This window comes from Salvelinus alpinus, chromosome 28 (assembly GCF_045679555.1).
Source record: "Salvelinus alpinus chromosome 28, SLU_Salpinus.1, whole genome shotgun sequence".
NCBI lineage: Eukaryota > Metazoa > Chordata > Actinopteri > Salmoniformes > Salmonidae > Salvelinus > Salvelinus alpinus.
In genome coordinates this window covers 42,322,099-42,346,894 of record NC_092113.1, presented here as the reverse complement: position 1 = coordinate 42,346,894, position 24,796 = coordinate 42,322,099, and the positions used below count along the sequence as shown (strand labels likewise).

The window sequence follows — 24,796 nt, the reverse complement described above, 5'->3', positions numbered from 1 at the left end:
CATGTATAATTATTTTGGGTTCCATGTAGAACCCTCTGTGGAAAGGGTCATACCTGGAACCCAAAAGGGTTCTACCTGGAATCCAAAAGGGTTCTACCTGGAACCCAAAAATTGTTATTTAAAAGGGTTCTACCTGGAACCCAAAAATTGTTATTTAAAAGGGTTCTACCTGGAACCCAAAAATTGTTATTTAAAAGGGTTCTACCTGGAACCAAAAATTGTTATTTAAAAGGGTTCTACCTGGAACCAAAAATTGTTATTTAAAAGGGTTCTACCTGGAACCAAATTTTTTTATTTAAAAGGGTTCTACCTGGAACCAAAAATTGTTATTTAAAAGGGTTCTACCTGGAACCAAAAATTGTTATTTAAAAGGGTTCTACCTGGAACCCCAAAAAAATATTTAAAAGAGTTCTACCTGGAACCAAAAATTGTTATTTAAAAGGGTTCTACCTGGAACCAAAAATTGTTATTTAAAAGGGTTCTACCTGGAACCCAAAAAAATTTTTTAAAAGGGTTCTACCTGGAATCAAAAATTGTTATTTAAAAGGGTTCTACCTGGAACCAAAAATTGTTATTTAAAAAGGTTCTCCTATTGGCACAGCCAAATAACCATTTTGGGTTATAGATAGCACCTTTTTTTCTAAGTGTGTACGCGATGGGTAACGATGCTTCGTGGGTGTCAGTTGTTGATGTGTGCAGAGGGTCCCTGGTTCGAGCCCAGGTTGGGGCGAGGAGAGGGACGGAAGCTAAAACTGTTACGCGTGTACGCTCACTTGCTGGTTTGATAAGTAAAATTACCTGAAGATTTGTGTGAGCTTTTCGAGTGAATGCCTATAGTCTAACGCAGTCGTGTGACACACTGCGGAAGAAAAGAGACTTGGGTTCAGGCCCAGTTGGTCACATCCCAGTTGAGACAGCCACGGCTAAATAGCAGTAAGATGACGTCTCACTATTGGCACACACACACATAGACAGTTAGTTAAGCACTGCGGTTTACTGCATGGAATGTGAATGGTGCTATTCAACATTTTGGGGAAATAAATGGCGGCAAAATACCAGCATTATAAAGGCAGACCATAGCAGGCTTCCAAAAAAAAATAGGTCTATTTCATTGGATGGTCTGGCTCCCCTTTAAATCTAATATCAAAAACAATAAATTTATTTGATCCTATATCTAAGTATTTCTCTATCAGTGGGTGTCTGGTCCTGTTTGACCGTCGTGGCAGTTTGTGTTATGCGCTTCTTCTGTCTTTTTCGTATCACACGCCATCTACTACACCTTACACAGTGACGCATAGCGCTGTTCCAGTCTCCTTCCCCCTACCGAGGGCTTTTCCGGTTGTGACGGCTCCCTCCCCCTGCTCCGCAATTTCTCTTCTCAACGAGCAAGGCGGCCAGGATGGATATTGTGAATCAGGTAGGGCTCTGAACATCTAGAAACATACCGGACATTTACTGCTGTTTAAATATCAACTGTAACTTGTACGTACGAACCGGTTATGAGCGTTGCTATGTAGTTATCTGTGATATTAGATTTATCAGGTAAATCCGCGGAAAGCCCCCCCCCCCCCCCCCCCCTTATGATGCAGACGCCGTTTGTTGACTGAAATACAGCACATCCTTATAATTACTGAGGGAGTGGGTGTTTATGCGTTTATGTGTCAAATTAAACATACTATCTTGTGGCTATGCCGGGTAAAATGATAAGAATGTAATGTTATTGTTTAATATTATGTCAAATACAGCCATTGGTGGACTATAGATGGTGATATGACGGTATCGCCATCATATAAATGTACGCACAGATAAATTATGGAACGAAATATCTTCGTCTATCTATCGTCCAAATATATATTTGTTCATATGAGTGAAATATAAATAAATAAATTCTTCTCTGCAATCCTGGCATTATATTATCTGCTGCTTATAAAGCGGGCCTGGTAAAGGCTATGTGCAGCTGTCATTTCATTTCAGATTGCGTTGTAAAATGGCAGTTCACCTTTATTCCCGACATGGCTGTAAAGACTAGTGACTCTTCTTTTGGAATGCTATCTGATACGTCACGTAGGCCGATAGCAAGGCTATTTATCTCGATATTCGTTGGGTGAATATAAGAACGGAATAAAGTCGTTTTAGTACAATGACTGTCCAATGCCCTCAGGTGTTAAAAACATGAAATGGTGTCTGCCTTTTCGTCATATTAACACCGTATATTTGCTTCTAGTTGGATTCTATCATAATTAAAACGAACGAAGCAATTAAATGAGTGGGTAACAAACGGTAGTTATTATGGGTAATTGTTCGCATGATAATGCTCGTGGTTTCTGACTGAGCATCACTAGCTATACCACAGGAGGTTTAAAACGTAATGGTGTCATGTCCAATCCAAACCGCACCTTTTACCAGGCCCATTCTCCCCGGGTCGACGTTAACGGCAGGCCATGACTTCGCGTATTCACACCTCACTCTCTGTACTCAAATATTTCGATAGTTGGCCCATCTGTGCTCAAATATTTAGGCTACATACCATGTTTAATTAATAAGCCGATATGTGGACATTTTTATAAAATATTAAAATCCACAGACGCAAAACAAATATCCATTCATCATCTTGTCTATTTCATTAAAGGTGCAATGTCATACATACCACAGCCTCCTCACCGAATATACGGTATATTTTATTGTAATCTGAACACATGATGAGAAGGAATAGGCCTCATATTGAGAATAACATACAATTAATGTAAAGGCTGTAGACATATGCAGATGATGGTGAAAATAAATAATGCATGAACATGCAATATACACTAAACATTAAGAACACCTTCCTGATATTGAGTTGAAAGCGTTTCCACAGGGATGCTGGCCCATGTTGACTCCAATGCTTACCCACAGTTGATGTCAAATTGGCTGGATGTCCTTTGGGTGGTGGATCATTCTTGATAAACATGGGAAACTAGTAGAAAGAGGAGGAAGGGAAGCTCTACTAAGGTACACAATAGTACATCTTGGTAGACAGAAGGTGCTCTTTGGTAAAAGGGGTAAATTTGTCATCAGAAAGAAAGGAGGACCAAGGCACTCTTCATATAATTCATTAAAAACACGGGAAACTGTTGAACGTGGAAAATCCGACAACGTTGCAGTTCTTGACACACTCAAAGCAGTGCGCCTGGCAACTACTATCATACCCCGTTCAAAGGCACTTAAATCTTTTCTTACTCATTCACCCTCAGAATGGCACACATACACAATCCTTGTCTTGTGTGTGTATCAAGAATGGTCCACCACCCAAAAGGACATCCAGCCAACTGGACAACGGTGGGAAGCATTGGAGTCAACATGGGCCAACATCCCTGTGGAACGCTTTCGACATCTTGTTGAGTCCATGCCCTGACGAATTGAGGCTGTTCTGAGGGCAAAAGGGGGTGTTCCTAATGTTTTGTACATTCAGGTGTATAGGCTACTTTATTGTTAATATCCTGGTTGTATCCCACACTCATAATCGCAATGCTAAGTAGCTACAGAGTTTAACTGCAGTATTCAGTACAGCACACTCAAGAAGATTGTGTTTCGGTGGGGAGGTGTGTAGGGGTGAAAACTATTAGAACTACTTGAATAGCTACATAGCTAGCCTAAGCTACTAGCTACTTAGTACCCACCACCACCCACTCTACAGCTCTCATCAACACAGAGGGTATTGTCAGGGCAGAATTCTTGGCTCTGCCAAGGACGGTATAGTGGGCATGAGCCACCTTTCTGGGAATGCAGTCGGCATGAGATGGTGCGTGTGTGAGTGAGTGAGAGGACTGAGGAGAGCAGAGGAAGCTCATCTGTCAAACACTCTTGCCATCAAAACCAAGAAATACTGAGCTAAAAGTACACACTCACTGTGCCACGACCAGGCTGGCATTTAGAGAGGCCACTGCCAACGTGACATACACAGAGCTAATGTGTTGCCCTGTAATGCTACAAATGGTTCTACCTCTGCAACCTAAAGTAGTCCTTATATTTAACCAATGGAGTTAGGCAACTTGAAAAAGAGGTGTCAGGGCAGAATGATGCGGTCACAATTGATAGAGTTGTTTCATAGCCTACATTTTGTCTGCCACCACAGCATTTCCTGATGCTGACTACTGCATTAAACATACCAGTCTGGTTGTTGGTATTAGGCTACATGGCATGTCATTGACTGGAAATTCCTGAAATGGGGGAAATTGCATAATCATCAACTAATATATAAAAACTGCCATCTTCATCAACTTTTAAAAGTAGATGGCCCTGAGAAGCATCATATGTGTTAATAATCAGTCATTGTGTTCTCTCTATCGTTATACAGACTCTCTGTTGAGAATCATATATTACTGCTGTAGGCCTTTAGAGATAATGGTGACCCCAAAAAAAAGGATTAGTTTACTGTGTGTCTTCTATGATCGCTTCTTAAAAGGGACATTTTAAACATCAGCTTCGTAATGATCATCTCCAGCACCAACGTCCACATATGTTAAAAAAACGAGGAAGATAAGTGTTTCCGATGACGTCATCAGTGCGCGTCGTGTGATTTTAACCAATCGTGAATAGGCATTGCCAAGTAACTGCCTACTAGTTGTCCTCTAATTGGTTGATAATGTCATTAGAAACATGTATCGTCCTCTATTTATTTTACTACAAAACATAGAAACGCGCCATTTTCACATCCAGTTGAAGTCGGAAGTTTACATACACTTAAGGTTGGAGTCGTTAAAACTCGTCTTTCAAACACTCCACAAATTTCTTGTTAACAAATTATAGTTTTGGCAAGTCGGTTAGGACATCTACTTTGTGCATGACACAAGTCATTTTTCCAACAATTCTTTACAGACAGATTATTTCACTTATAATTCACTGTATCACAATTCCAGTGGGTCAGAAGTTTACATACACTAAGTTGACTGTGCCTTTAAACAGCTTGGACAATTCCTGAAAATTATATCATGGCTTTAGAAGCTTCTGATAAGCTAATTGACATAATTTGAGTCAATTGGAGGTGTACCTGTGGATGTATTTCAAGGCCTACCTTCAAACTCAGTGCCTCTACTTGACATCATGGGAAAATCAAAAGAAATCAGCCAAGACCTCAGAAAAAAAATTGTAGACCTCCACAAGTCTGGTTCATCCTTGGGAGCAATTTCCAAATGCCTGAAGGTACCACATTCATCTGTACAAACAATAGTACGCAAGTATAAACACCATGGGACCACGCAGCCGCCATACCACTCAGGAAGGAGACGCGTTCTGTCTCCTAGAGATGAATGTACTCTGGTGTGAAAAGTGTAAATCAATCCCAGAACAAAAGTATCTATATCCACAGTAAAACGAGTCCTATATCGACATAACCTGAAAGGCCACTCAGCAAGGAAGAAGCCACTGCTCCAAAACCGCCATAAAAAAGCCAGACTACGATTTGCAACTGTACACGGGGACAAAGATTGTACTTTTTGTAGAAATGTCCTCTGGTCTGATGAAACAAAAATATAACTGTTTGGCCATAATGACCATCATTATGTTTGGAGGAAAAAGGTGTCGCTTGCAAGCCGAAGAACACCATCCCAACCGTGAAGCACGGGGGTGGCAGCATCATGTTGTGGGGGTGCTTTGCTGCAGGAGGGACTGGTGCACTTCACAAAATAGATGGCATCATGAGGCAGGAAAATTATGTGGATATATTGAAGAAACATCTCAAGACATCAGTCAGGAAGTTAAAGCTTGGTCGCAAATGGGTCTTCCAAATGAACAATGACCCCAAGCATATTTCCAAAGTTGTGGCAAAATGGCTTAAGGACAACAAAGTCATGGTATTGGAGTGGCCATCACAAAGCCCTGACCTCAATCCCATAGAAAATGTGTGGGCAGAACTGAAAAAGCGTGTGCGAGCAAGGAGGCCTACAAACCTGACTCAGTTACACCAGCTCTGTCTGGAGGAATGGGCCAAAATTCACCCAACTTATTGTGGGAAGCTTGTGGAAGGCTACCTGAAACATTTGACCCAAGTTAAACAATTTAAAGGCAATGCTACCAAATACTAATTGAGTGTATGTAAACTTCTGACCCACTGGGAATGTGATGAAAGAAATAAAAGCTGAAATAAATCATTCTCTCTACTATTATTCTGACATTTCACATTCTTAAAATAAAGTGATGATCCTAACTGACCCAAGACAGGGAATTTTACTAGGATTAGATGTCAGGAATTGTGGAAAAACTGAGTTTAAATGTATTTGGCTAAGGTGTATGTAAACTTCCGACTTCAACCATATGTTGATGTTGGTGTGGTGCTGATGATGATGAATATAGTGGCATTTCCCGATTAACAGGTTGCAATGTTAATAGACATTTGATTAGACCCACTTATATCTGTATCATTTCAGTAGGCCTACATTAATACAATTGTTCTCTACTTCTGCTCTCTGTGTGGTGCTTCCTTATTATATTACACCGATCAATGATGAATGGCTGTTTTGTTATGATTTGGAATCATCGTTATTTTTTTCTTTCTTCTCCAGTTGGTTGCAGGCGGACAGTTCCGAGTCCTCAAAGTTCCCCTGGGCTTCATCAAAGCTCTAGAATGGGTAAGTCAAAGTTCCCCTGGGCTTCATCAAAGCTCTAGAATGGGTAAGTCAATGTTCCCCTGGGCTTCATCAAAGCTCTAGAATGGGTAAATCAAAGTTCCCCTGGGCTTCATCAAAGCTCTAGAATGGGTAAGTCAAAGTTCCCCTGGGCTTCATCAAAGCTCTAGAATGGGTAAGTCAATGTTCCCCTGGGCTTTATCAACGCTCTAGAATGGGTAAGTCAATGTTCCCCTGGGTTTTATCAAAGCTCTAGAATGGGTAAGTCAAAGTTCACCTGGGCTTCATCAAAGCTCTAGAATGGGTAAGTTAAAGTTCCCCTGGGCTTCATCAAAGCTCTAGAATGGATAGGTCATCTCTCTCTCTTTCTCTCTCTCTCCCCTGTCTCTCTCTGTCTCTCTCCCCCCTCTCTCTCACCCCCCTCTCTCTGTCTCTCTCCCCTCCTCTCTCTCTGTTCTCCTCCTCTCTCTGACCCCCCTCTAACTCTAATCTCCCCTCCTCTCTCTCACCCCCTCTCTCTCTCTCTGTCTCTCTCCCCTCCTCTCTCTCTGTCCCTCTCCTCCTCTCTCTGACCCCCCTCTAACTCTAATCTCCCCCTCTCTCTTGTCCTCCCACTCTCCTTCGCTCTGGTCCGTCAATTACATTCCATTTCAATTTAAGGGGCTTTATTAACATGGGAAGCATGTGATTACATTGCCAAAGCAAGTGCAATAGATAATAAACAAAAGTGAAATAAACAATAAAAAATTCAGAGTAGACATTACACTCGCAAAAGTTCCAAAATAATAAAGACATTACAAATGTCATATTATGTCTATATACAGTGTTGTGACGATGTGCAAATAGTCAGTTTACAAAAGGGAAAATAAATAAACATAAATATAGGTTGTATTTACAATGGTGTTTGTTCTTCACTGGTTGCCCGTCTCTCTCCCCTCTCTCTCTCAACATCACTAGGCCCAAAATTAGTCTCTGACCAGGAACAGGACTAGGCCCAGAGTTAGTCTCTAACCAGGAACAACACTAGGCCCAGAGTTAGTCTCTAACCAGGAACAACACTAGCCCCCGAGTTAGTCTCTAACCAGGAACAACACTAGGCCCAGAGTTAGTCTCTAACCAGGAACAACACTAGGCCCAGAGTTAGTCTCTAACCAGGAACAACACTAGGTCCAGAGTTAGTCTCTGACCAGGGACAACACTAGGCCCAGAGTTAGTCTCTAACCAGGGTCAACACTAGGCCCAGAGTTAGTCTCTAACCAGGGTCAACACTAGGTCCAGAGTTAGTCTCTAACCAGGGTCAACACTAGGTCCAGAGTTAGTCTCTAACCAGGAACAACACTAGGCCCAGAGTTAGTCTCTAAGTAACAACACTAGGCCCAGAGTTAGTCTCTAAGTAACAACACTAGGTCCAGAGTTAGTCTCTAACCAGGAACAGGACTAGGTCTAGAGTTAGTCTCTGACCAGGAACAACACTAAGTCTAGAGTTAGTCTCTGACCAGGAACAACACTAGGTCCAGAGTTAGTCTCTAAGTAACAACACTAGGTCCAGAGTTAGTCTCTAACCAGGAACAACACTAGGTCCAGAGTTAGTCTCTAACCAGGAACAACACTAGGTCCAGAGTTAGTCTCTAAGTAACAACACTAGGTCTAGAGTTAGTCTCTAACCAGGAACAACACTAGGTCCAGAGTTAGTCTCTAACCAGGAACAACACTAGGCCCAGAGTTGGTCTCTGACCAGGAACAACACTAGGTCCAGAGTTAGTCTCTAACCAGGAACAACACTAGGTCCAGAGTTGGTCTCTGACCAGGAACAGGACTTGGTCCAGAGTTAGTCTCTGACCAGGAACAACACTAGGCCCAGAGTTAGTCTCTAAGTAACAACACTAGGCCCAGAGTTAGTCTCTAAGTAACAACACTAGGCCCAGAGTTAGTCTCTAAGTAACAACACTAGGTCCAGAGTTAGTCTCTAACCAGGAACAACACTAGGTCCAGAGTTAGTCTCTAACCAGGAACAACACTAGGTCCAGAGTTGGTCTCTGACCAGGAACAGCACTAGGTCCAGAGTTAGTCTCTAAGGAACAACACTAGGCCCAGAGTTAGTCTCTAAGTAACAACACTAGGTCCAGAGTTAGTCTCTAACCAGGAACAACACTAGGTCCAGAGTTAGTCTCTGACCAGGAACAACACTAGGTCCAGAGTTAGTCTCTAACCAGGAACAACACTAGGTCCAGAGTTAGTCTCTAAGGAACAACACTAGGTCCAGAGTTAGTCTCTAACCAGGAACAACACTAGGTCCAGAGTTAGTCTCTAACCAGGAACAACACTAGGCCCAGAGTTAGTCTCTGACCAGGAACAACACTAGGTCCAGAGTTAGTCTCTAACCAGGAACAGGACTAGGCCCAGAGTTAGTCTCTGACCAGGAACAGGACTAGGTCTAGAGTTAGTCTCTAACCAGGAACAACAATAGGTCCAGAGTTAGTCTCTGACCAGGAACAACACTAGGTCTAGAGTTAGTCTCTAACCAGGGTCAACACTTGGTCCAGAGTTAGTCTCTGACCAGGAACAACACTAGGCCCAGAGTTAGTCTCTAACCAGGAACAACACTAGGTCCAGAGTTAGTCTCTAACCAGGAACAGGACTAGGTCTAGAGTTAGTCTCTAACCAGGAACAACAATAGGTCCAGAGTTAGTCTCTGACCAGGAACAACACTAGGTCTAGAGTTAGTCTCTAACCAGGAACAACACTAGGTCCAGAGTTAGTCTCTAACCAGGAACAGGACTAGGTCTAGAGTTAGTCTCTAACCAGGAACAACAATAGGTCCAGAGTTAGTCTCTGACCAGGAACAACACTAGGTCCAGAGTTAGTCTCTAACCAGGAACAACACTAGGTCCAGAGTTAGTCTCTAACCAGGAACAACAATAGGTCCAGAGTTAGTCTCTGACCAGGAACAACACTAGGTCCAGAGTTAGTCTCTAACCAGGAACAGGACTAGGTCTAGAGTTAGTCTCTAACCAGGAACAACAATAGGTCCAGAGTTAGTCTCTGACCAGGAACAACACTAGGCCCAGAGTTAGTCTCTAACCAGGAACAACACTAGGTCCAGAGTTAGTCTCTAAGTAACCACACTAGGCCCAGAGTTAGTCTCTAAGTAACAACACTAGGTCCAGAGTTAGTCTCTAACCAGGAACAGGACTAGGTCTAGAGTTAGTCTCTAACCAGGAACAACAATAGGTCCAGAGTTAGTCTCTGACCAGGAACAACACTAGGTCTAGAGTTAGTCTCTAACCAGGAACAACACTAGGTCCAGAGTTAGTCTCTGACCAGTAACAACACTAGGTCTAGAGTTAGTCTCTAACCAGGAACAACACTAGGTCCAGAGTTAGTCTCTGACCAGGAAAAACACTAGGTCCATAATCTGAGACTTTTTGAAAATCAATAATGGAACAACTTTTGAAAATCAGCACCATTCCACTTCTGTTTGTGGGACCTCTCCTCCTATAAGGCGACATCAGTACATTTTATATAAGATTCATATCTGTCTCCCGATTGGCGCAGCGGTCTAAGGCATTGCATCTCAGTCCTAGAGGCGTCACAACAGACCCTGGTTCGATTCCCCAGGCTGTATCACAATGGGCCGTGATTGGGAGTCCCATAGGGCGGCGCACAATTGGCCCAGCGTCATCCGGGTTTGGGTTTGGCCGGCGTAGGCCGTCATTGTAAATAAGAATTGGTTCATAACTGACTTCCCTAGTTGAATAAAGGTTAAATAAAGGTTGAATAAAGGTTGAATAAAGGTTGAATAAAGGTTAAATACAGGTTGAATAAAGGTTAAATAAAGGTTGAATAAAGGTTGGTTCATAACTGACTTGCCTAGTTAAATAAAGGTTAAATAAATGATCTGAGATGTATTTTCGGGAAAAGCAGTCAAGAAGCAGAACACATCCTAAGGCAGTGGATACAGATAGTATCAGGCCTATGCTCAGTAACCATGACAACTACACGACGAAGAGAGTAATAGCGCCATCTGGTGGCCGTGGGCAGTCACGACACCCTGGACCAGTCGGCGTGACATCACAGTGTCTGCTTCTGAAATGGCTCCGTGTCCCCTTGTTAGTACACTACTCTTGTTAACCAGAGCCCTGTGTCCTTCAGGAGGATAGCGGGGTCAGATGATCTGAACATTGTCACTTGGGAGTCGTGAGTGAGTTGACGCCACGCTGTTGCGCCCTCCCATGCACACACACACACACACACACACACACACACACACACACACCAGTGGGAGGATGCGACAGATGGCAGTGAAATGTAAAAACAGCTAGATTCTCCTCCATTCAATCCGATCTGGCCTGCCCTACTACATCACATGCTACACTAACCTCATCTCTTAGTGGGGGGGGGGGGGGAAATCTGATGGATTTAATACATCTACTGGGGGGTTGGGAAATGATGGGGGTTGCTTGGCTATAGGCCTCGGGTGTTCTCTCAAATGGGACACTATTCCCTTTTATAGTGCACTACTTTATACCAGGGCCCTGGTTCAAAGTAGTGCACTATGTAGGGAATAGGATAAGTATTTTACTACATTTATTATTTTTATGAATATGTGTTTCTCTTATTACCATAAACTGTGTATTACTTTATTGTTATTGACCCTTAATCACGCAACTGAAATTCACAGACGAGTGAAAGTGAAACAATTATAGACCATAATTGTATCTCTGTTTTGATCCCTCTACTGGTCTGGCCTGCAGATCTTTGCCATCTTTGCATTCTCAACATGTGGGAGTTACTCCGGGATGTTCAAGATGAGTGTGGAGTGTAAAAACAGGACCGAGAGCGACCTAAGTATAGAAGTGGAATTCGAGTATCCTTTCAGGTCAGTCCCAAGCTCTCTGAGTTTTAGTGTTGACTAGCATTAAATGTGTCTATGTTCTACGTCCATAATGGCACCCTATTCCCCATAGGGACCTGTTCAAAAGTAGTGCACTATGTAGGGAATAGGGTGCCACAGTCCTACCGACCCTGGTCCAAAGTAGTGCACTATGTAGGGAATAGGGTGCCACAGTCCTACCGACCCTGGTCCAAAGTAGTGCACTATGTAGGGAATAGGGTGCCACAGTCCTACCGATCCTGGTCCAAAGTAGTGCACTATGTAGGGAATAGGGTGCCACAGTCCTACCGACCCTGGTCCAAAGTAGTGCACTATGTAGGGAATAGGGTGCCACAGTCCTACCGACCCTGGTCCAAAGTAGTGCACTATGTAGTGAATAGGGTGCCATTTAAGACACAGCCTGTGTTTTGCTGCTAATGTGACAGACTGGTTGTCTGCTTACCGTCAAGACTGTGTTAGCCCACTGATCTAAATCATAGGCAGTAAGTCAGGAAGTTAACGCAAGTCTTCAGATCTCAGTGAGTGTTGTTCACCAAACTACCTTCACTGTACTATGTCAGAATGTCATGATACAGAATGTCAGAATGTCATGATACAGAATGTCAGAATGTCATGATACAGAATGTCAGAATGTCATGATACAGAATGTCAGAATGTCATGACACAGAATGTCAGAATGTCATGATACAGAATGTCAGAATGTCATGATACATAATGTCAGAATGTCATGATACAGAATGTCAGAATGTCATGATACAGAATGTCAGAATGTCATGATACAGAATGTCAGAATGTCATGACACAGAATGTCAGAATGTCATGATACAGAATGTCAGAATGTCATGATACAGAATGTCATGATACAGAATGTCAGAATGTCATGATACAGAATGTCAGAATGGCATGATACAGAATGCCAGAATGTCATGACACAGAATGTCAGAATGTCATGATACAGAATGTCAGAATGTCATGATACAGAATGTCAGAATGGCATGATACAGAATGCCAGAATGTCATGACACAGAATGTCAGAATGTCATGACACAGAATGTCAGAATGTCATGATACAGAATGTCAGAATGTCATGATACAGAATGTCATGATACAGAATGTCAGAATGTCATGATACAGAATTTCATGATACAGAATGTCATGATACAGAATGTCAGAATGTCATGATACAGAATGTCATGATACAGAATGTCAGAATGTCGTGATACAGAATGTCAGAATGTCGTGATACAGAATGTCAGAATGTCATGATACAGAATGTCAGAATGGCATGATACAGAATGTCAGAATGGCATGATACAGAATGTCAGAATGGCATGATACAGAATGTCAGAATGTCATGATATAGAATGTCAGAATGGCATGATACAGAATGTCATGATACTGAATGTCAGAATGGACGCACTTTGTGACAGCTGCTGAAAATGGGCTTTGGTGACCTTAATGTGCTGCTGCTCGGCCATGGAAACCCATTTCATGAATCTCCCGATGAACAATTATTGTGCTGACGTTGCTTCCAGAGACAATTTGGAACTCGGTAGTGAGTGGAGGACAGACGTTTTTTACGCGCTACACGCTACCAACTGACCGATAGGAAAGGTTGCATCCTATGACGGGCGCCACGTTGAAAGTCACTGAGCTCTTCAAACTACTGCCAATGTTTGTCTATGGAGATTGCATGGTGGTGTGGTCAATTTTATACATCTGTCAGCAACGGGTGTGACTGAAATAGCCAAATCCACTAATTTGAAGAGGTGTCCACATACTTTTGGTCAAGTAGTGTATATGTGTTTGATAGATTGATTGAGAATCTCCTGCTCCTCTGTCTCCATCTTCAGGCTTCACCAAGTATACTTTGACGCCCCAACCTGTAAAGGGGGTCCCCCCGAGCGTCTCTTCCTGGTTGGTAACTACTCATCCTCGGCTGAGTTCTTCGTCACCATCGGTGTGTTTGCCTTCCTCTACTCCATGGCTGCCCTCAGCGTCTACGTCTTCGCCCTGGAGAAGTACCGGGAGAACAACAAAGGACCACTCATCGTGAGTGGGTGGGGGGGGGGGGGGTTGGATGTGTGTGTGTGTGTGTGTGTGTGTGTGTGTGTGTGTGTGTGTGTGTGTGTGTGTGTGTGCGTGTGTGAGTGCGTGCGTGCGTGCGTGCGTGTTGTTGCATTTACAGTTGAAGGGTAAATACAAATATATTTGCACTTTAATCCCTTTTTAATTTCCTCACATTTATGTTCAGTCGATTTTGAACATTTGACTTCATCCCGTCTTCCTGTGTGTATTTACCGTAGAGATCCTATACTTCGCTAGCGTCTGATGTCACAGACCCGTATAGCTTTAGAACGTGCTGATCATGGCGGCCATCTTGAGCAAGTGTTCTATATGTCATTGTATGAGTTTGACCTCGTTTCCTGTGTGTGTGTGTGTGTCTACCTTCCGCTGCAGGACTTTGGCGTGACGTGTGTGTTCACCTTCATGTGGTTGGTCAGTTCAGCTGCGTGGGCTAAGGGCCTGTCGGATGTCAAGGCGTCCACGGACCCTGAGAAGGTGGTGGATCTGATCTCAGCCTGCGACGAGGAAGGGAACCGCTGTCGTGAAGTCCACGACCCCGTCATGTCTGGACTCAACACCTCCGTCGTGAGTGTCTGCTTTTAACAGCTAGCTTCAACGCTTTAACAGTATATTGTAGCGGGGATCTTACCTTGTTCGGTTGCAGTACAATAATATTCTCTCTTACATTACATTCATTGTAGCAGAGATGTTACATTACATTCATTGTAACAGAGATCTTACATTACATTCATTGTAACAGAGATGTTACATTACATTCATTGTAACAGAGATGTTACACTACATTCATTGTAACAGAGATCTTACATTACATTCATTGTAACAGAGATGTTACATTACATTCATTGTAACAGAGATGTTACATTACATTCATTGTAACAGAGATGTTACACTACATTCATTGTAACAGAGAGGTTACATTACATTCATTGTAACAGAGAGGTTACATTACATTCATTGTAACAGAGATGTTACATTACATTCATTGTAACAGAGAGGTTACATTACATTCATTGTAACAGAGATGTTACATTACATTCATTGTGTAACAGAGATGTTACACTACATTCATTGCAACAGAGATGTTACATTACATTCATTGTGTAACAGAGATGTTACATTACATTCATTGTAACAGAGATGTTACATTGCAACAGAGATGTTACATTACATTCATTGCAACAGAGATGTTACATTACATTCATTGAAATGAGAAACAATACCTTTCAAATCTTTGAAAATGATCATTAAAACATTGAAAAGAGAATTAGATATGATTAATCAGCAGAATCCATGCTTTTAAATATAACCCTCTCATGTGGGATTGTTGACATCTCCCACATCTTGTTGATCTCCCTGGATCCTTGTTAATGTCACGAGAGATCTCCCTGGATCCTAGTTAATATCACGAGAGATCTCCCTGGATCCCTGTTAATGTCATGAGAGATCTCCCTGGATCCCTGTTAATGTCATGAGAGATCTCCCTGGATCCTTGTTAATGTCACGAGAGATCTCCCTGGATCCTAGTTAATATCACGAGAGATCTGGCTGGATCCCTGTTAATGTCCTGAGAGATCTCCCTGGATCCCTGTTAATGTCATGAGAGATCTCCCTGGATCCTTGTTAATATCACGAGAGATCTCCCTGGATCCTAGTTAATATCACGAGAGATCTCCCTGGATCCTTGTTAATATCACGAGAGATCTGGCTGGATCCCTGTTAATGTCCTGAGAGATCTCCCTGGATCCTTGTTAATGTCATGAGAGATCTCCCTGGATCCCTGTTAATATCATGAGAGATCTCCCTGGATCCCTGTTAATATCATGAGAGATCTCCCTGGATCCTTGTTAATGTCATGAGAGATCTCCCTGGATCCCTGTTAATATCATGAGAGATCTCTCTGGATCCCTGTTAATATCATGAGAGATCTCCCTGGATCCCTGTTAATATCATGAGAGATCCTGGATCCTTGTTAATATCACGAGAGATCTCCCTGGATCCTTGTTAATGTCCTGAGAGATCCTGGATCCTTGTTAATGTCCTGAGAGATCTCCCTGGATCCTTGTTAATGTAATGAGAGATCCTGGATCCTTGTTAATGTCCTGAGAGATCTCCCTGGATCCTTGTTAATGTCCTGAGAGATCTCCCTGGATGTACTCATTAATGTAATGAGTCAGCTTGTTCTCAATTTTGGAACCATTGCATACGGTAGCTATGACATAGCTATGCAATGTAGTGTATATAGGCCCCCTAGGTCTGTATTCAAATCAAATTGTATTTGTCACATGCGCTGAATACAACAGGTAGATGCAAGGAGAACACTACCTTCCCGAATGCATAGTGCCAACTGTAAAGTTTGGTGTAGGAGGAATAATGTTCTGGGGCTGTCCACATACTTGTGTATATACAGTGTATCCGGAAGGTATTCAGACCCCTTGACTTTTTCCACATTTTGTTACGTTACAGCCTTATTCTACAATGGATCAAATTGTGTTTATTTCACCTCATAAATCTACACACAATACCCCATAATGACATCACAATACCCCATAATGACATGACAATACCCCATAAGGACATCACAATACCCCATAATGACATGACAATACCCCATAAGGACATCACAATACCCCGTAATGACATGACAATACCCCATAATGACATCACAATACCCCATAATGACATGACAATACCCCATAATGACATCACAATACCCCATAATGACATGACAATACCCCATAATGACATCACAATACCCCATAAGGACATCACAATACCCCGTAATGACATGACAATACCCCATAATGACATCACAATACCCCATAATGACATGACAATACCCCATAATGACATCACAATACCCCATAATGACATGACAATACCCCATAATGACATCACAATACCCCATAAGGACATCACAATACCCCGTAATGACATGACAATACCCCATAATGACATGACAATACCCCATAATGACATGACAATACCCCATAATGACATCACAATACCCCATAATGACATGACAATACCCCATAATGACATCACAATACCCCATAATGACATCACAATACCCCGTAATGACATCACAATACCCCATATTGACAAAGCAAAAACAGGTTTTAGATTATTATAATTATTTTTTATAAAACCCCCTGGGAACATTACATTTACAGTATATTTAGTATTCAAAGCCTTTCCTCAGTACTTTGTTGAAGCACCTTTGGCAGCGATTACAGCCTCGCATCTTCTTGGGTATGGCGCTACAAGCTTGGCACACCTGTATTTGGGGAGTTTCTCCCATTCTTCTCTGCAGATCCTCTCAAGCTCTTGTCGGGTTGGATGGGGAGCGTAGATGCACAGCTATTTTCAGGTCTCCAGAGATGTTTTATCGAGTTTGGGCTCTGGCTGGGCCACTCAAGGACATTCGGAGACTTGTCCTGAAGCCACTCCTGTGTTGTCTTGACTTTGTGGTTAGGGTTGTTGTCCTGTTGGAAGGTGAACCTTCGCCCCAGTCTGAGGTCCTGAGCGCTCTGGAGCAGCTTTTATCAAGGATCTCTGTACTTTGCTCCGTTCCTCTTTCCCTCGATCCTGACTCTCCCAGTCCCTGCCGCTGAAAAACATCCCCACAGCATGATGCTTCCACCACCATGCTTCACCGGAAGTATGTTGCCAGGTTTCCTCCAGACGTGACGCTTGTCTTTCAGGCCAAAGAGTTCAATCTTGGTTTCATCAGACCAGAGAATCTTGTTTCTCATGGTGTGAGAGTCCTTTAGGTGCCTTTTGACAAACTCCAAGCGGGCTGTCATTTGCCTTTTACTGAGGAGTGGCTTCCGTCTGGCCACTCTACCATAAAGGTCTGATTGGTGGAGTGCTGCAGAGATGGTTGTCCTTCTGGAAGGTTCTCCCATCTCCACAGAGGAAGTCTGTAGCTCTGTCAGAGAGACTGACACTGAGACTGACTGACACTGGTCTACTACTGTTGCTTTAATGTATTGTTGTTCTGATTAACATTGTTGTTGTAGCTGTTATTAATGGTAATCCCATGTCCACTACTACTATTATTACTACTGTTAGTCCCACCATTTATTTATATATAAATATATATATATTTTGTGTATATATATACATATATATTTTATTTAAATTTTTCGATATGTATACTTTGACAATGTAAGTAATAATAACTTGCCATGTCAATAAAGTCAATTGAATTGAATTGAATTGAGACTATCAGATTCTTGGTCACCTCCCTGACCAAGGCCCTTCTCCCCCGATTGCTCAGTTTGGCCAGGCGGCCAGCTCTAGGTAGAGTCTGTATTTCTAAACTTCTTCCATCTAAGAATGATGGAGGCCACTGTGTTCTTGGGTACCTTCAATGCTACAGAAATGTTTTGGTACCCTTCCCCAGATCTGTGCCTCGATACAATCCTGTCGCGGAGCTCTAGGGACAATTCCTTTGACCTAATGGCTTGATTTTTGCTCTGACATGCACTGTCAACTGTGAGACCTTATATAGACAGGTGTGTGCCTTTCCAAATCATATCCAATCAATTGAATTTACCACAGGTGGACTCCAATCAAGTTGTAGAAACATCTCAAGGATGATCAATGGAAACAGGATGCACCTGAGCTCAATTTCGAGTCTCATAGCAAAGCGTCTGAATACTTATGTAAATATGGTATTTCTGTTTTTTATTTTTGTTTAAATTTAAAAACATTTCTAAAAACCTGTTTTCGCTTTGTAATTATGAGGTATTGTGTGTAGATTAATGAGTTAATGATTTTTTTCCCCCCTTTTAGTATAAAGCTAACACAACAAAATGTGGAAAAAGTCAAGGGGTCTGAATACTTTCAGAATGCACTATACAGTATAGGGTATCTTTTAGAAATATCACTCTTCTCTCTCTCTCCCCTTCCCCCTCTCGCCCCCTCTCTCTCTCTCTCTCTCCCCTTCCCCTCTCGCCCCCTCTCTCTCTCTCTCTCCCCTTCCCCCTCTCGCCCCCCCCCTCTCTCTCTCTCTCTCTCTCTCTCTCTCTCTCTCTCTCTCTCTCTCCCCTTCCCCCTCTCGCCCCCTCTCTCTCTCTCTCCCCTTCTCCCTCTCTCCCCCCCCCCTCTCTCTCTCTCTCTCTCTCTCTCTCTCTCTCTCTCTCTCTCTCTCTCTCTCTCTCTCTCTCTCTCTCTCCCCTCTCCCCCTCTCTCTCTCTCTCTCTCTCTCTCTCCCCTTCCCCCTCTCGCCCCCCTCTCTCTCTCTCCCCTTCCCCTCTCCCCCTCTCTCTCTCTCTCTCTCTCTCTCTCTCTCTCTCTCTCTCTCCCCTTCCCCCTCTCGCCCCCCTCTCTCTCTCTCCCCTTCCCCCTCTCCCCCTCTCTCTCTCTCCCCTTCCCCCTCTCTCTCTCTCTCTCTCCCTCCCCTTCCCCCTCTCGCCCCATCTCTCTCTCTCTCTCTCCCCTTCCCCCTCTCGCCCCCCTCTCTCTCTCTCTCTCTCTCTCTCTCTCTCTCTCTCTCTCTCTCTCTCTCTCTCTCTCTCTCTCCCCTTCCCCCTCTCGCCCCCCTCTCTCCCCCCCCTCTCTCTCTCTCCCCTTCCCCCTCTCGCCCCCCTCTCCCCCCCACTCACTATCTCTCTCTCTCCCCCCTCCCTTCCCTCCCAGTATCTACAGTACTTCATAGTAATCTCACCATTTCTCCCTCTCTCTTCTTCCCAGTGTTTTGGCTTCATGAACCTGGTGCTGTGGGGAGGAAACCTGTGGTTCGTCTTTAAGGAGACCGGCATCATCGCCCCTTTCATGCGCGTCCCTCCTCCCCAGGAGAAGCAGCCCGCCCCAGACTCGTACGGCCAGCAGGCGGGGTACGAGCAGGACCCGTACGCCGGTTCCCAGGGGGGCTACCAGCCAGAATACAACCAGCAGCAGGGCTACAACCAGGAGGGCGGAGAGTACGGACAGGCCCCCACCTCCTTCGCCAATCAGATGTGAGGGGGAAGAGGAAAGAGGAAGTGTGGAGGCAGCTGGCAACTGGTGAGTCACATTATTATATTACTTTGGTTATTAGACAGTGACAATGCATTATTGATCTTATGAATGGTTATTATGAGGTGTTGATTTTGAGGTGTTATGAATCATATTTTAATGATTTTATATGATATTATTTCAATTTCTATAAAAAAAAATCTTTTAACTCTGTGTTTTAATTTAAGCTTTATTAATTAAACATACAAAAAGACCCACATTGACTACAGCTCAGCGTTCAACACCATAGTGCCCACAAATCTCATCACTAACCTAAGGACCCTGGGACTAAACACCTCCCTCTGCAACTGGATCCTGGACTTCCTGACAGGCCGCCCCCAAGTGGTGAGGGTAGGTAACAACACATCTGCAACGCGGATCCTCAACACTGGGGCCCCACAGGCGTGTGCTTAGTCCGCTCCTGTACTCCCTGTTCACCCACGACTGCGTGGCCAAACATGACTCCAACACCATCATTAAGTTTGCTGATGACACAACTGATCACCAACAACGATGAGACAGCCAATAGGGAGGAGGTCAGAGACCTGGCTGTGTGGTGCCAGGACAACAACCTCTCCCTCAACGTGAGCAAGACAAAGGAGCTGATTGTGGACTACAGGAAAAGGAGGGCAGAGCACACCCCCATTAACATCAACTGGGCTGTAGTGGAGCGGGTCAAGAGTTTCAAGTTCCTTGGTGACCACATCACCAACAAACTATCAGGGTCCAAACACACCAAGACAGTTGTGAAGAGGGCACGACAACGCCTTTTCCCCCTCTGGAGACTGAAAAGATTAGCCATGGGTCCCCAGATCCTCAACAACAACAAAAAAAGTTATACAGCTGCACCATCGAGAGCATCCTGACCGGTTGCATCCCCGCCTGGTATGGCAACTGCTCGGGCATCTGACCGTAAGGCGCTACAGAGGGTAGTGCGTACGGCCCAGTACATCACTGGGGCCAAGCTTCCTGCCATCCAGGACCTATATACCAGGCGGTGTCAGGAAGGCCCCCAAAAATTGTAAGAGACTCCAGTCACCCTAGTCATAGACTGTTCTCTTTGCTACCGCACGGCAAGCGGTACCGGAGCACCAAGTCTAGGTCCAAAAGGCTCCATAACAGCTTCTACCCCCAAGCCATAAGACTGCTGAACAATTAATCAAATGGCCACCCGGACTATTTACATTGACACCCCACCCCCCCTTTGTTTTTTACACTGCTGCTACTCGCTGTTTATTATCTATGCATAGTCACTTCACCCCTACCTACATGTACAAATTACCTCTAACCTGTACCCCAACACACTGACTCGGTACACCCTGTATATAGCCTCGATATAGTTATTTTATTGTGTTACTTTTTATTTGACTTTTTACTTGAGTTTATTTAGTAAATATTTTCTTACCTCTATTTCTTGAACTGCATTGTGGGTTAAGGGCTTGTAAGTAAGAATTTCACGGTAAGGTCTAAACCTGTTGTATTCGGCGCCTGTGACAAAAATACAATTTGATTTGATTTTGATATCACATGATAATTATACATGATGAACCCAATTAGGATTCTCCGTTTTGGTTCACGACCTCCACTTTCTACTCAGCAACTGGATAAAAATAGAAGTAACAGAATTGGGTTTTGGTGGCGGTGGGCGGTGGCGGTGGCGGTGGCGGTGGGCGGTGGCGGTGGGCGGTGGCGGTGGCGGTGGGCGGTGGCGGTGGCGGTGCAGCCTCCTTCCACTCATTAAATGTTTCCTGTCTTCTCTTTCTCTCCACAGAGAGTCAGCGGCGAGACTAGAGATTGTGGTGCCTGAAAACTACAGTACCTACAATGCCACACTCCTTCCTGTGTGTTTGTTTGTGCATATGTCTGTGTGCTGAGTAAATGAGGGAGGGAGGGGGTAGAGAGTTACCTAAACACAAAAAACGGAAGGGAACAGGGAGAGGGGAGGGACTAGATGTTAGTTATTGTAACTGGGGAAAAAAGACAGTACATGAAGAAAAACTTGAACACAGTACCAAAATGTGAAGAAAAAAATTGATTACAATATTGATAATATTAATATTAAAATCTGAGAGAATGTATTTGTCTGTGCTTTATAGATGTCACTATGAACAAATATATAGACAAATATTTGGTAATGCTATGTATGGAACTAATAAAATGTTTGTTTTTGAGTTTAGTAAATAAATAATCGTAACAATAATTCTGCCAAACACTGATTGCTCCTCCGCGCAACAGTTTACACACTTTTTATTTTATAATTTATTTTGGTACAAATTCTTCTTTGTAATTTGATCAAATTTGATTTGATTCATCTGCTAGTTTTGTTGTGTTTCTACATCGGTGAGATATATTACAGAGGTATAGAGAAGAGATTGGCCACACTGGCCATGAAACAAATCCAACCAAAAGAGTTATTAAGGAATCATTGGTTTATTGATATTTTTCTTGCCTCAGTCTAAGGCTTTCTGAACCTTGTTTTGGTTGAACTTGTAAAGCCCATGCATTACAGTAGGAATACAGTAACGTCCATGCATTACAGTAGGAATACAGTAACGTCCATGCATTACAGTAGGAATACAGTAACGTCCATGCATTACAGTAGGAATACAGTAACGTCCATGCATTACAGTGGGAATACAGTAACGTCCATGCATTACAGTAGGAATACAGTAAAGAACATGCATTACATTAGGAATACAGTAACGTCCATGCATTACAGTGGGAATACAGTAACGTCCATGCATTACAGTAGGAATACAGTAAAGAACATGCATTACAGTAGAAAATCAGAAAAGTCCATGCTCCATGCATTACAGTAGGAATACAGTAAAGTCCATACATTACAGTAGAAATACATTATGAACTGCTAGAGGAGCATGGTACCGTTGAATATTCCATCTAGTACAATGCCCTTCCTTTACTGTTCGTGTTTAATTGGTGTTTCATGCAAGTTGGTTATATTTTGGTTAGGAGTTTTGTGTAGACTGGGACCCAGACACAGATAATCAGCTGCGTGTTGAGATGGTGTTTGTGTAGAAAGCTGTGTTGGATTCTATCCTGTAGTAAGTACAGTATTCCACCCTCCCTCTATATATCTCTTACTTACCCCTCTCTCTCTCTCTCTCTCTCTCTGTTTCTCTCTCTTTCTCTCTGTCTCTCTCTCTCTGTCTCTCTCTTTCTCTCTTCTCTCTCTCTCTCTCTCTTTCTCTCTCTCTCTCTCTCTCTCTCTCTCTCTCTCTCTCTCTCTCTCTCTCTCTCTCTCTCTCTCTCTCTCTCTCTCTCTCTCTCTCTCTCTCTCTCTCTCTCTCTCTCTCTCTCTCTCTCTCTCTCTCTCTCTCTCTGTGTCTCTCTCTCTCTCTGTTTCTCTCTCTCTCTCTGTCTCTCTCTCAATTCAATTCAAGGGGCTTTATTGGCATGGGAAACATGTGTTAACATTGCCAATCTCTCTCTCTCTCTGTCTCTCTCTCTCTGTCTCTCTCTCTCACTCTCTCTCTCTCTCTCTCTCTCTCTCTCTCTCACACACATTTACAGTAGAAACCATTTATAATAGAGTTTACAGTAAAACGTTTTGGGGTCATGAACAATTGAAAAGGGTTCATCATTTGTGACTTTACTTTAAGTTAAAAATGTGTTTTGATGCATATTGATTACTGAAACAATGAAACATTCCCAAGCCAATAGACATTTCAAATAAATCCAATATGCATTTGACATTTTAACAGTAGATTTTCAAACGTTTTTTTTTTTTTTTGCTGCTATAATACTTTTCGTTAACATTCTATGAAAAAGGGATTGAGCGTGCCTTTGGTACCAGAGAATATTCTCTACGATCACCATCCCGACAGGTTTTCAGTTCCTCAGTTCTGCTCTATATTCAGTCTATGACACACGTTGGTGTGTTTACATTCCACATACTATTATCTCTCTAGCAGCATTCTGCCCTCATTGGATCTCTTAGAGCAAAGAGGCTAAGGGTCAATTCAGGAAGTGATTTGATATTCAGGTCCTGATTGGACAAAATTTTGCATCTTGTATTTCAAACTCGCTTCCTGTATTGACTTCCTGTACTTGACTCTGTTATAACCCAGTAATGATCTACTGTAGTATTTATCCCTTCCAAGTAGAGAGAGGCAGATGTGATGATCCTTTACATATCAGACTGCATGTTTAGATGTCCTGAAGCCTCCAGCTCGCTGAAACTGCATCACGACACCATGCTAGAACATTTACTAACGCAGACCTTCCGTTTCATTTTGTGCAAAGTTTTACTCTGATATAGAAACAAAACATTCCAAAACACACACCTCTCTCTCCCCCTTGCTCTCCCTCTCTCCCACCTTTCTCTCTTTCTCTCTCTCTCTCACACACTGCACCACGTACTATGTTAAGTTTCTCTTTTATAAATATGCTATTCAGATACTCTGTTGTTGGCGGTGTTTGATGTGTCTTGTCTCAATGCCTGGGTTGTGCTGTATTTATTGTGTATGATATATATATTTAGCATTGATGATGATGTTGTTGACAACAATGGTTACTTATGGCTAAACAACAGGTTGACCAAAATGACCATGAAATCTGTTGTCTTCTTCTATGGAATCCATGTGGGGGGGGGGGACTGTCAATAAAGAGGATGTTGTCATGGGCACGGTTGTCACGGTTTTCTAATTTCACTTCCTCTTCTGAGCCTCCTCGGCAGGACCGTGGCCCGCACCGTGCACGGCAGGTACTCAAAATCTACCGCAATTAAATTAATACTTTTCTACTGCTATTGTAGCCAAATTCTCCAGAATATTTAGTAAACATTGTATCGATGTGGTTTTGAGCAATGTTTTACGGCACCCTTTTACAACAACTGTGGTGTACAGTCGTGGCCAAAGGTTTTGAGAATGACACATTAATTTTCACAAAGTCTGCTGCCTCGGTTTGTATGATGGCAATTTGCATATACTCCAGAATGTTATGAAGAGTGATCAGATGAATTGCAATTAATTGCAAAGTCCCTCTTTGCCATGCAAATTAACTGAATCCCCCAAAAAACATTTCCACTGCATTTCAGCTTTGCCACTAAAGGACCAGCTGACATCATGTCAGTGATTCTCTCGTTAACACAGGTGTGAGTGTTGACGAGGACAAGGCTGGAGATCACTCTGTCATGCTGATTGAGTTCGAATAACAGACTGGAAGCTTCAAAAGGAGGGTGGTGCTTGGAATC

The 24,796-nt window shown here is 43.1% G+C and overlaps 1 protein-coding gene across 2 annotated transcripts; it reads left to right on the top strand.

Annotated features, from left to right (window-relative positions):
* The first annotated feature begins 1,272 nt into the window (after window positions 1-1,272).
* Window positions 1,273-24,227, top strand: LOC139557904 (synaptophysin-like). 2 transcript variants are annotated; one of them, XM_071373232.1, is made up of 7 exons: window positions 1,273-1,417; window positions 6,540-6,605; window positions 11,357-11,481; window positions 13,350-13,548; window positions 13,957-14,148; window positions 19,282-19,593; window positions 21,356-24,227. In XM_071373232.1, the coding sequence occupies exons 1-6, from the start codon at window positions 1,400-1,402 to the stop codon at window positions 19,549-19,551; spliced, it is 870 nt and encodes a 289-aa protein (XP_071229333.1). In that variant the 5' UTR covers window positions 1,273-1,399; the 3' UTR covers window positions 19,552-19,593; window positions 21,356-24,227. The 2 variants fall into 2 exon arrangements, with proteins under 2 accessions (XP_071229333.1, XP_071229334.1); XM_071373233.1 differs by lacking the exons at window positions 1,273-1,417; window positions 6,540-6,605 and adding an exon at window positions 6,919-6,951 and having other exon boundaries at window positions 11,359-11,481.
* Window positions 24,228-24,796: the final 569 nt, after the last annotated feature.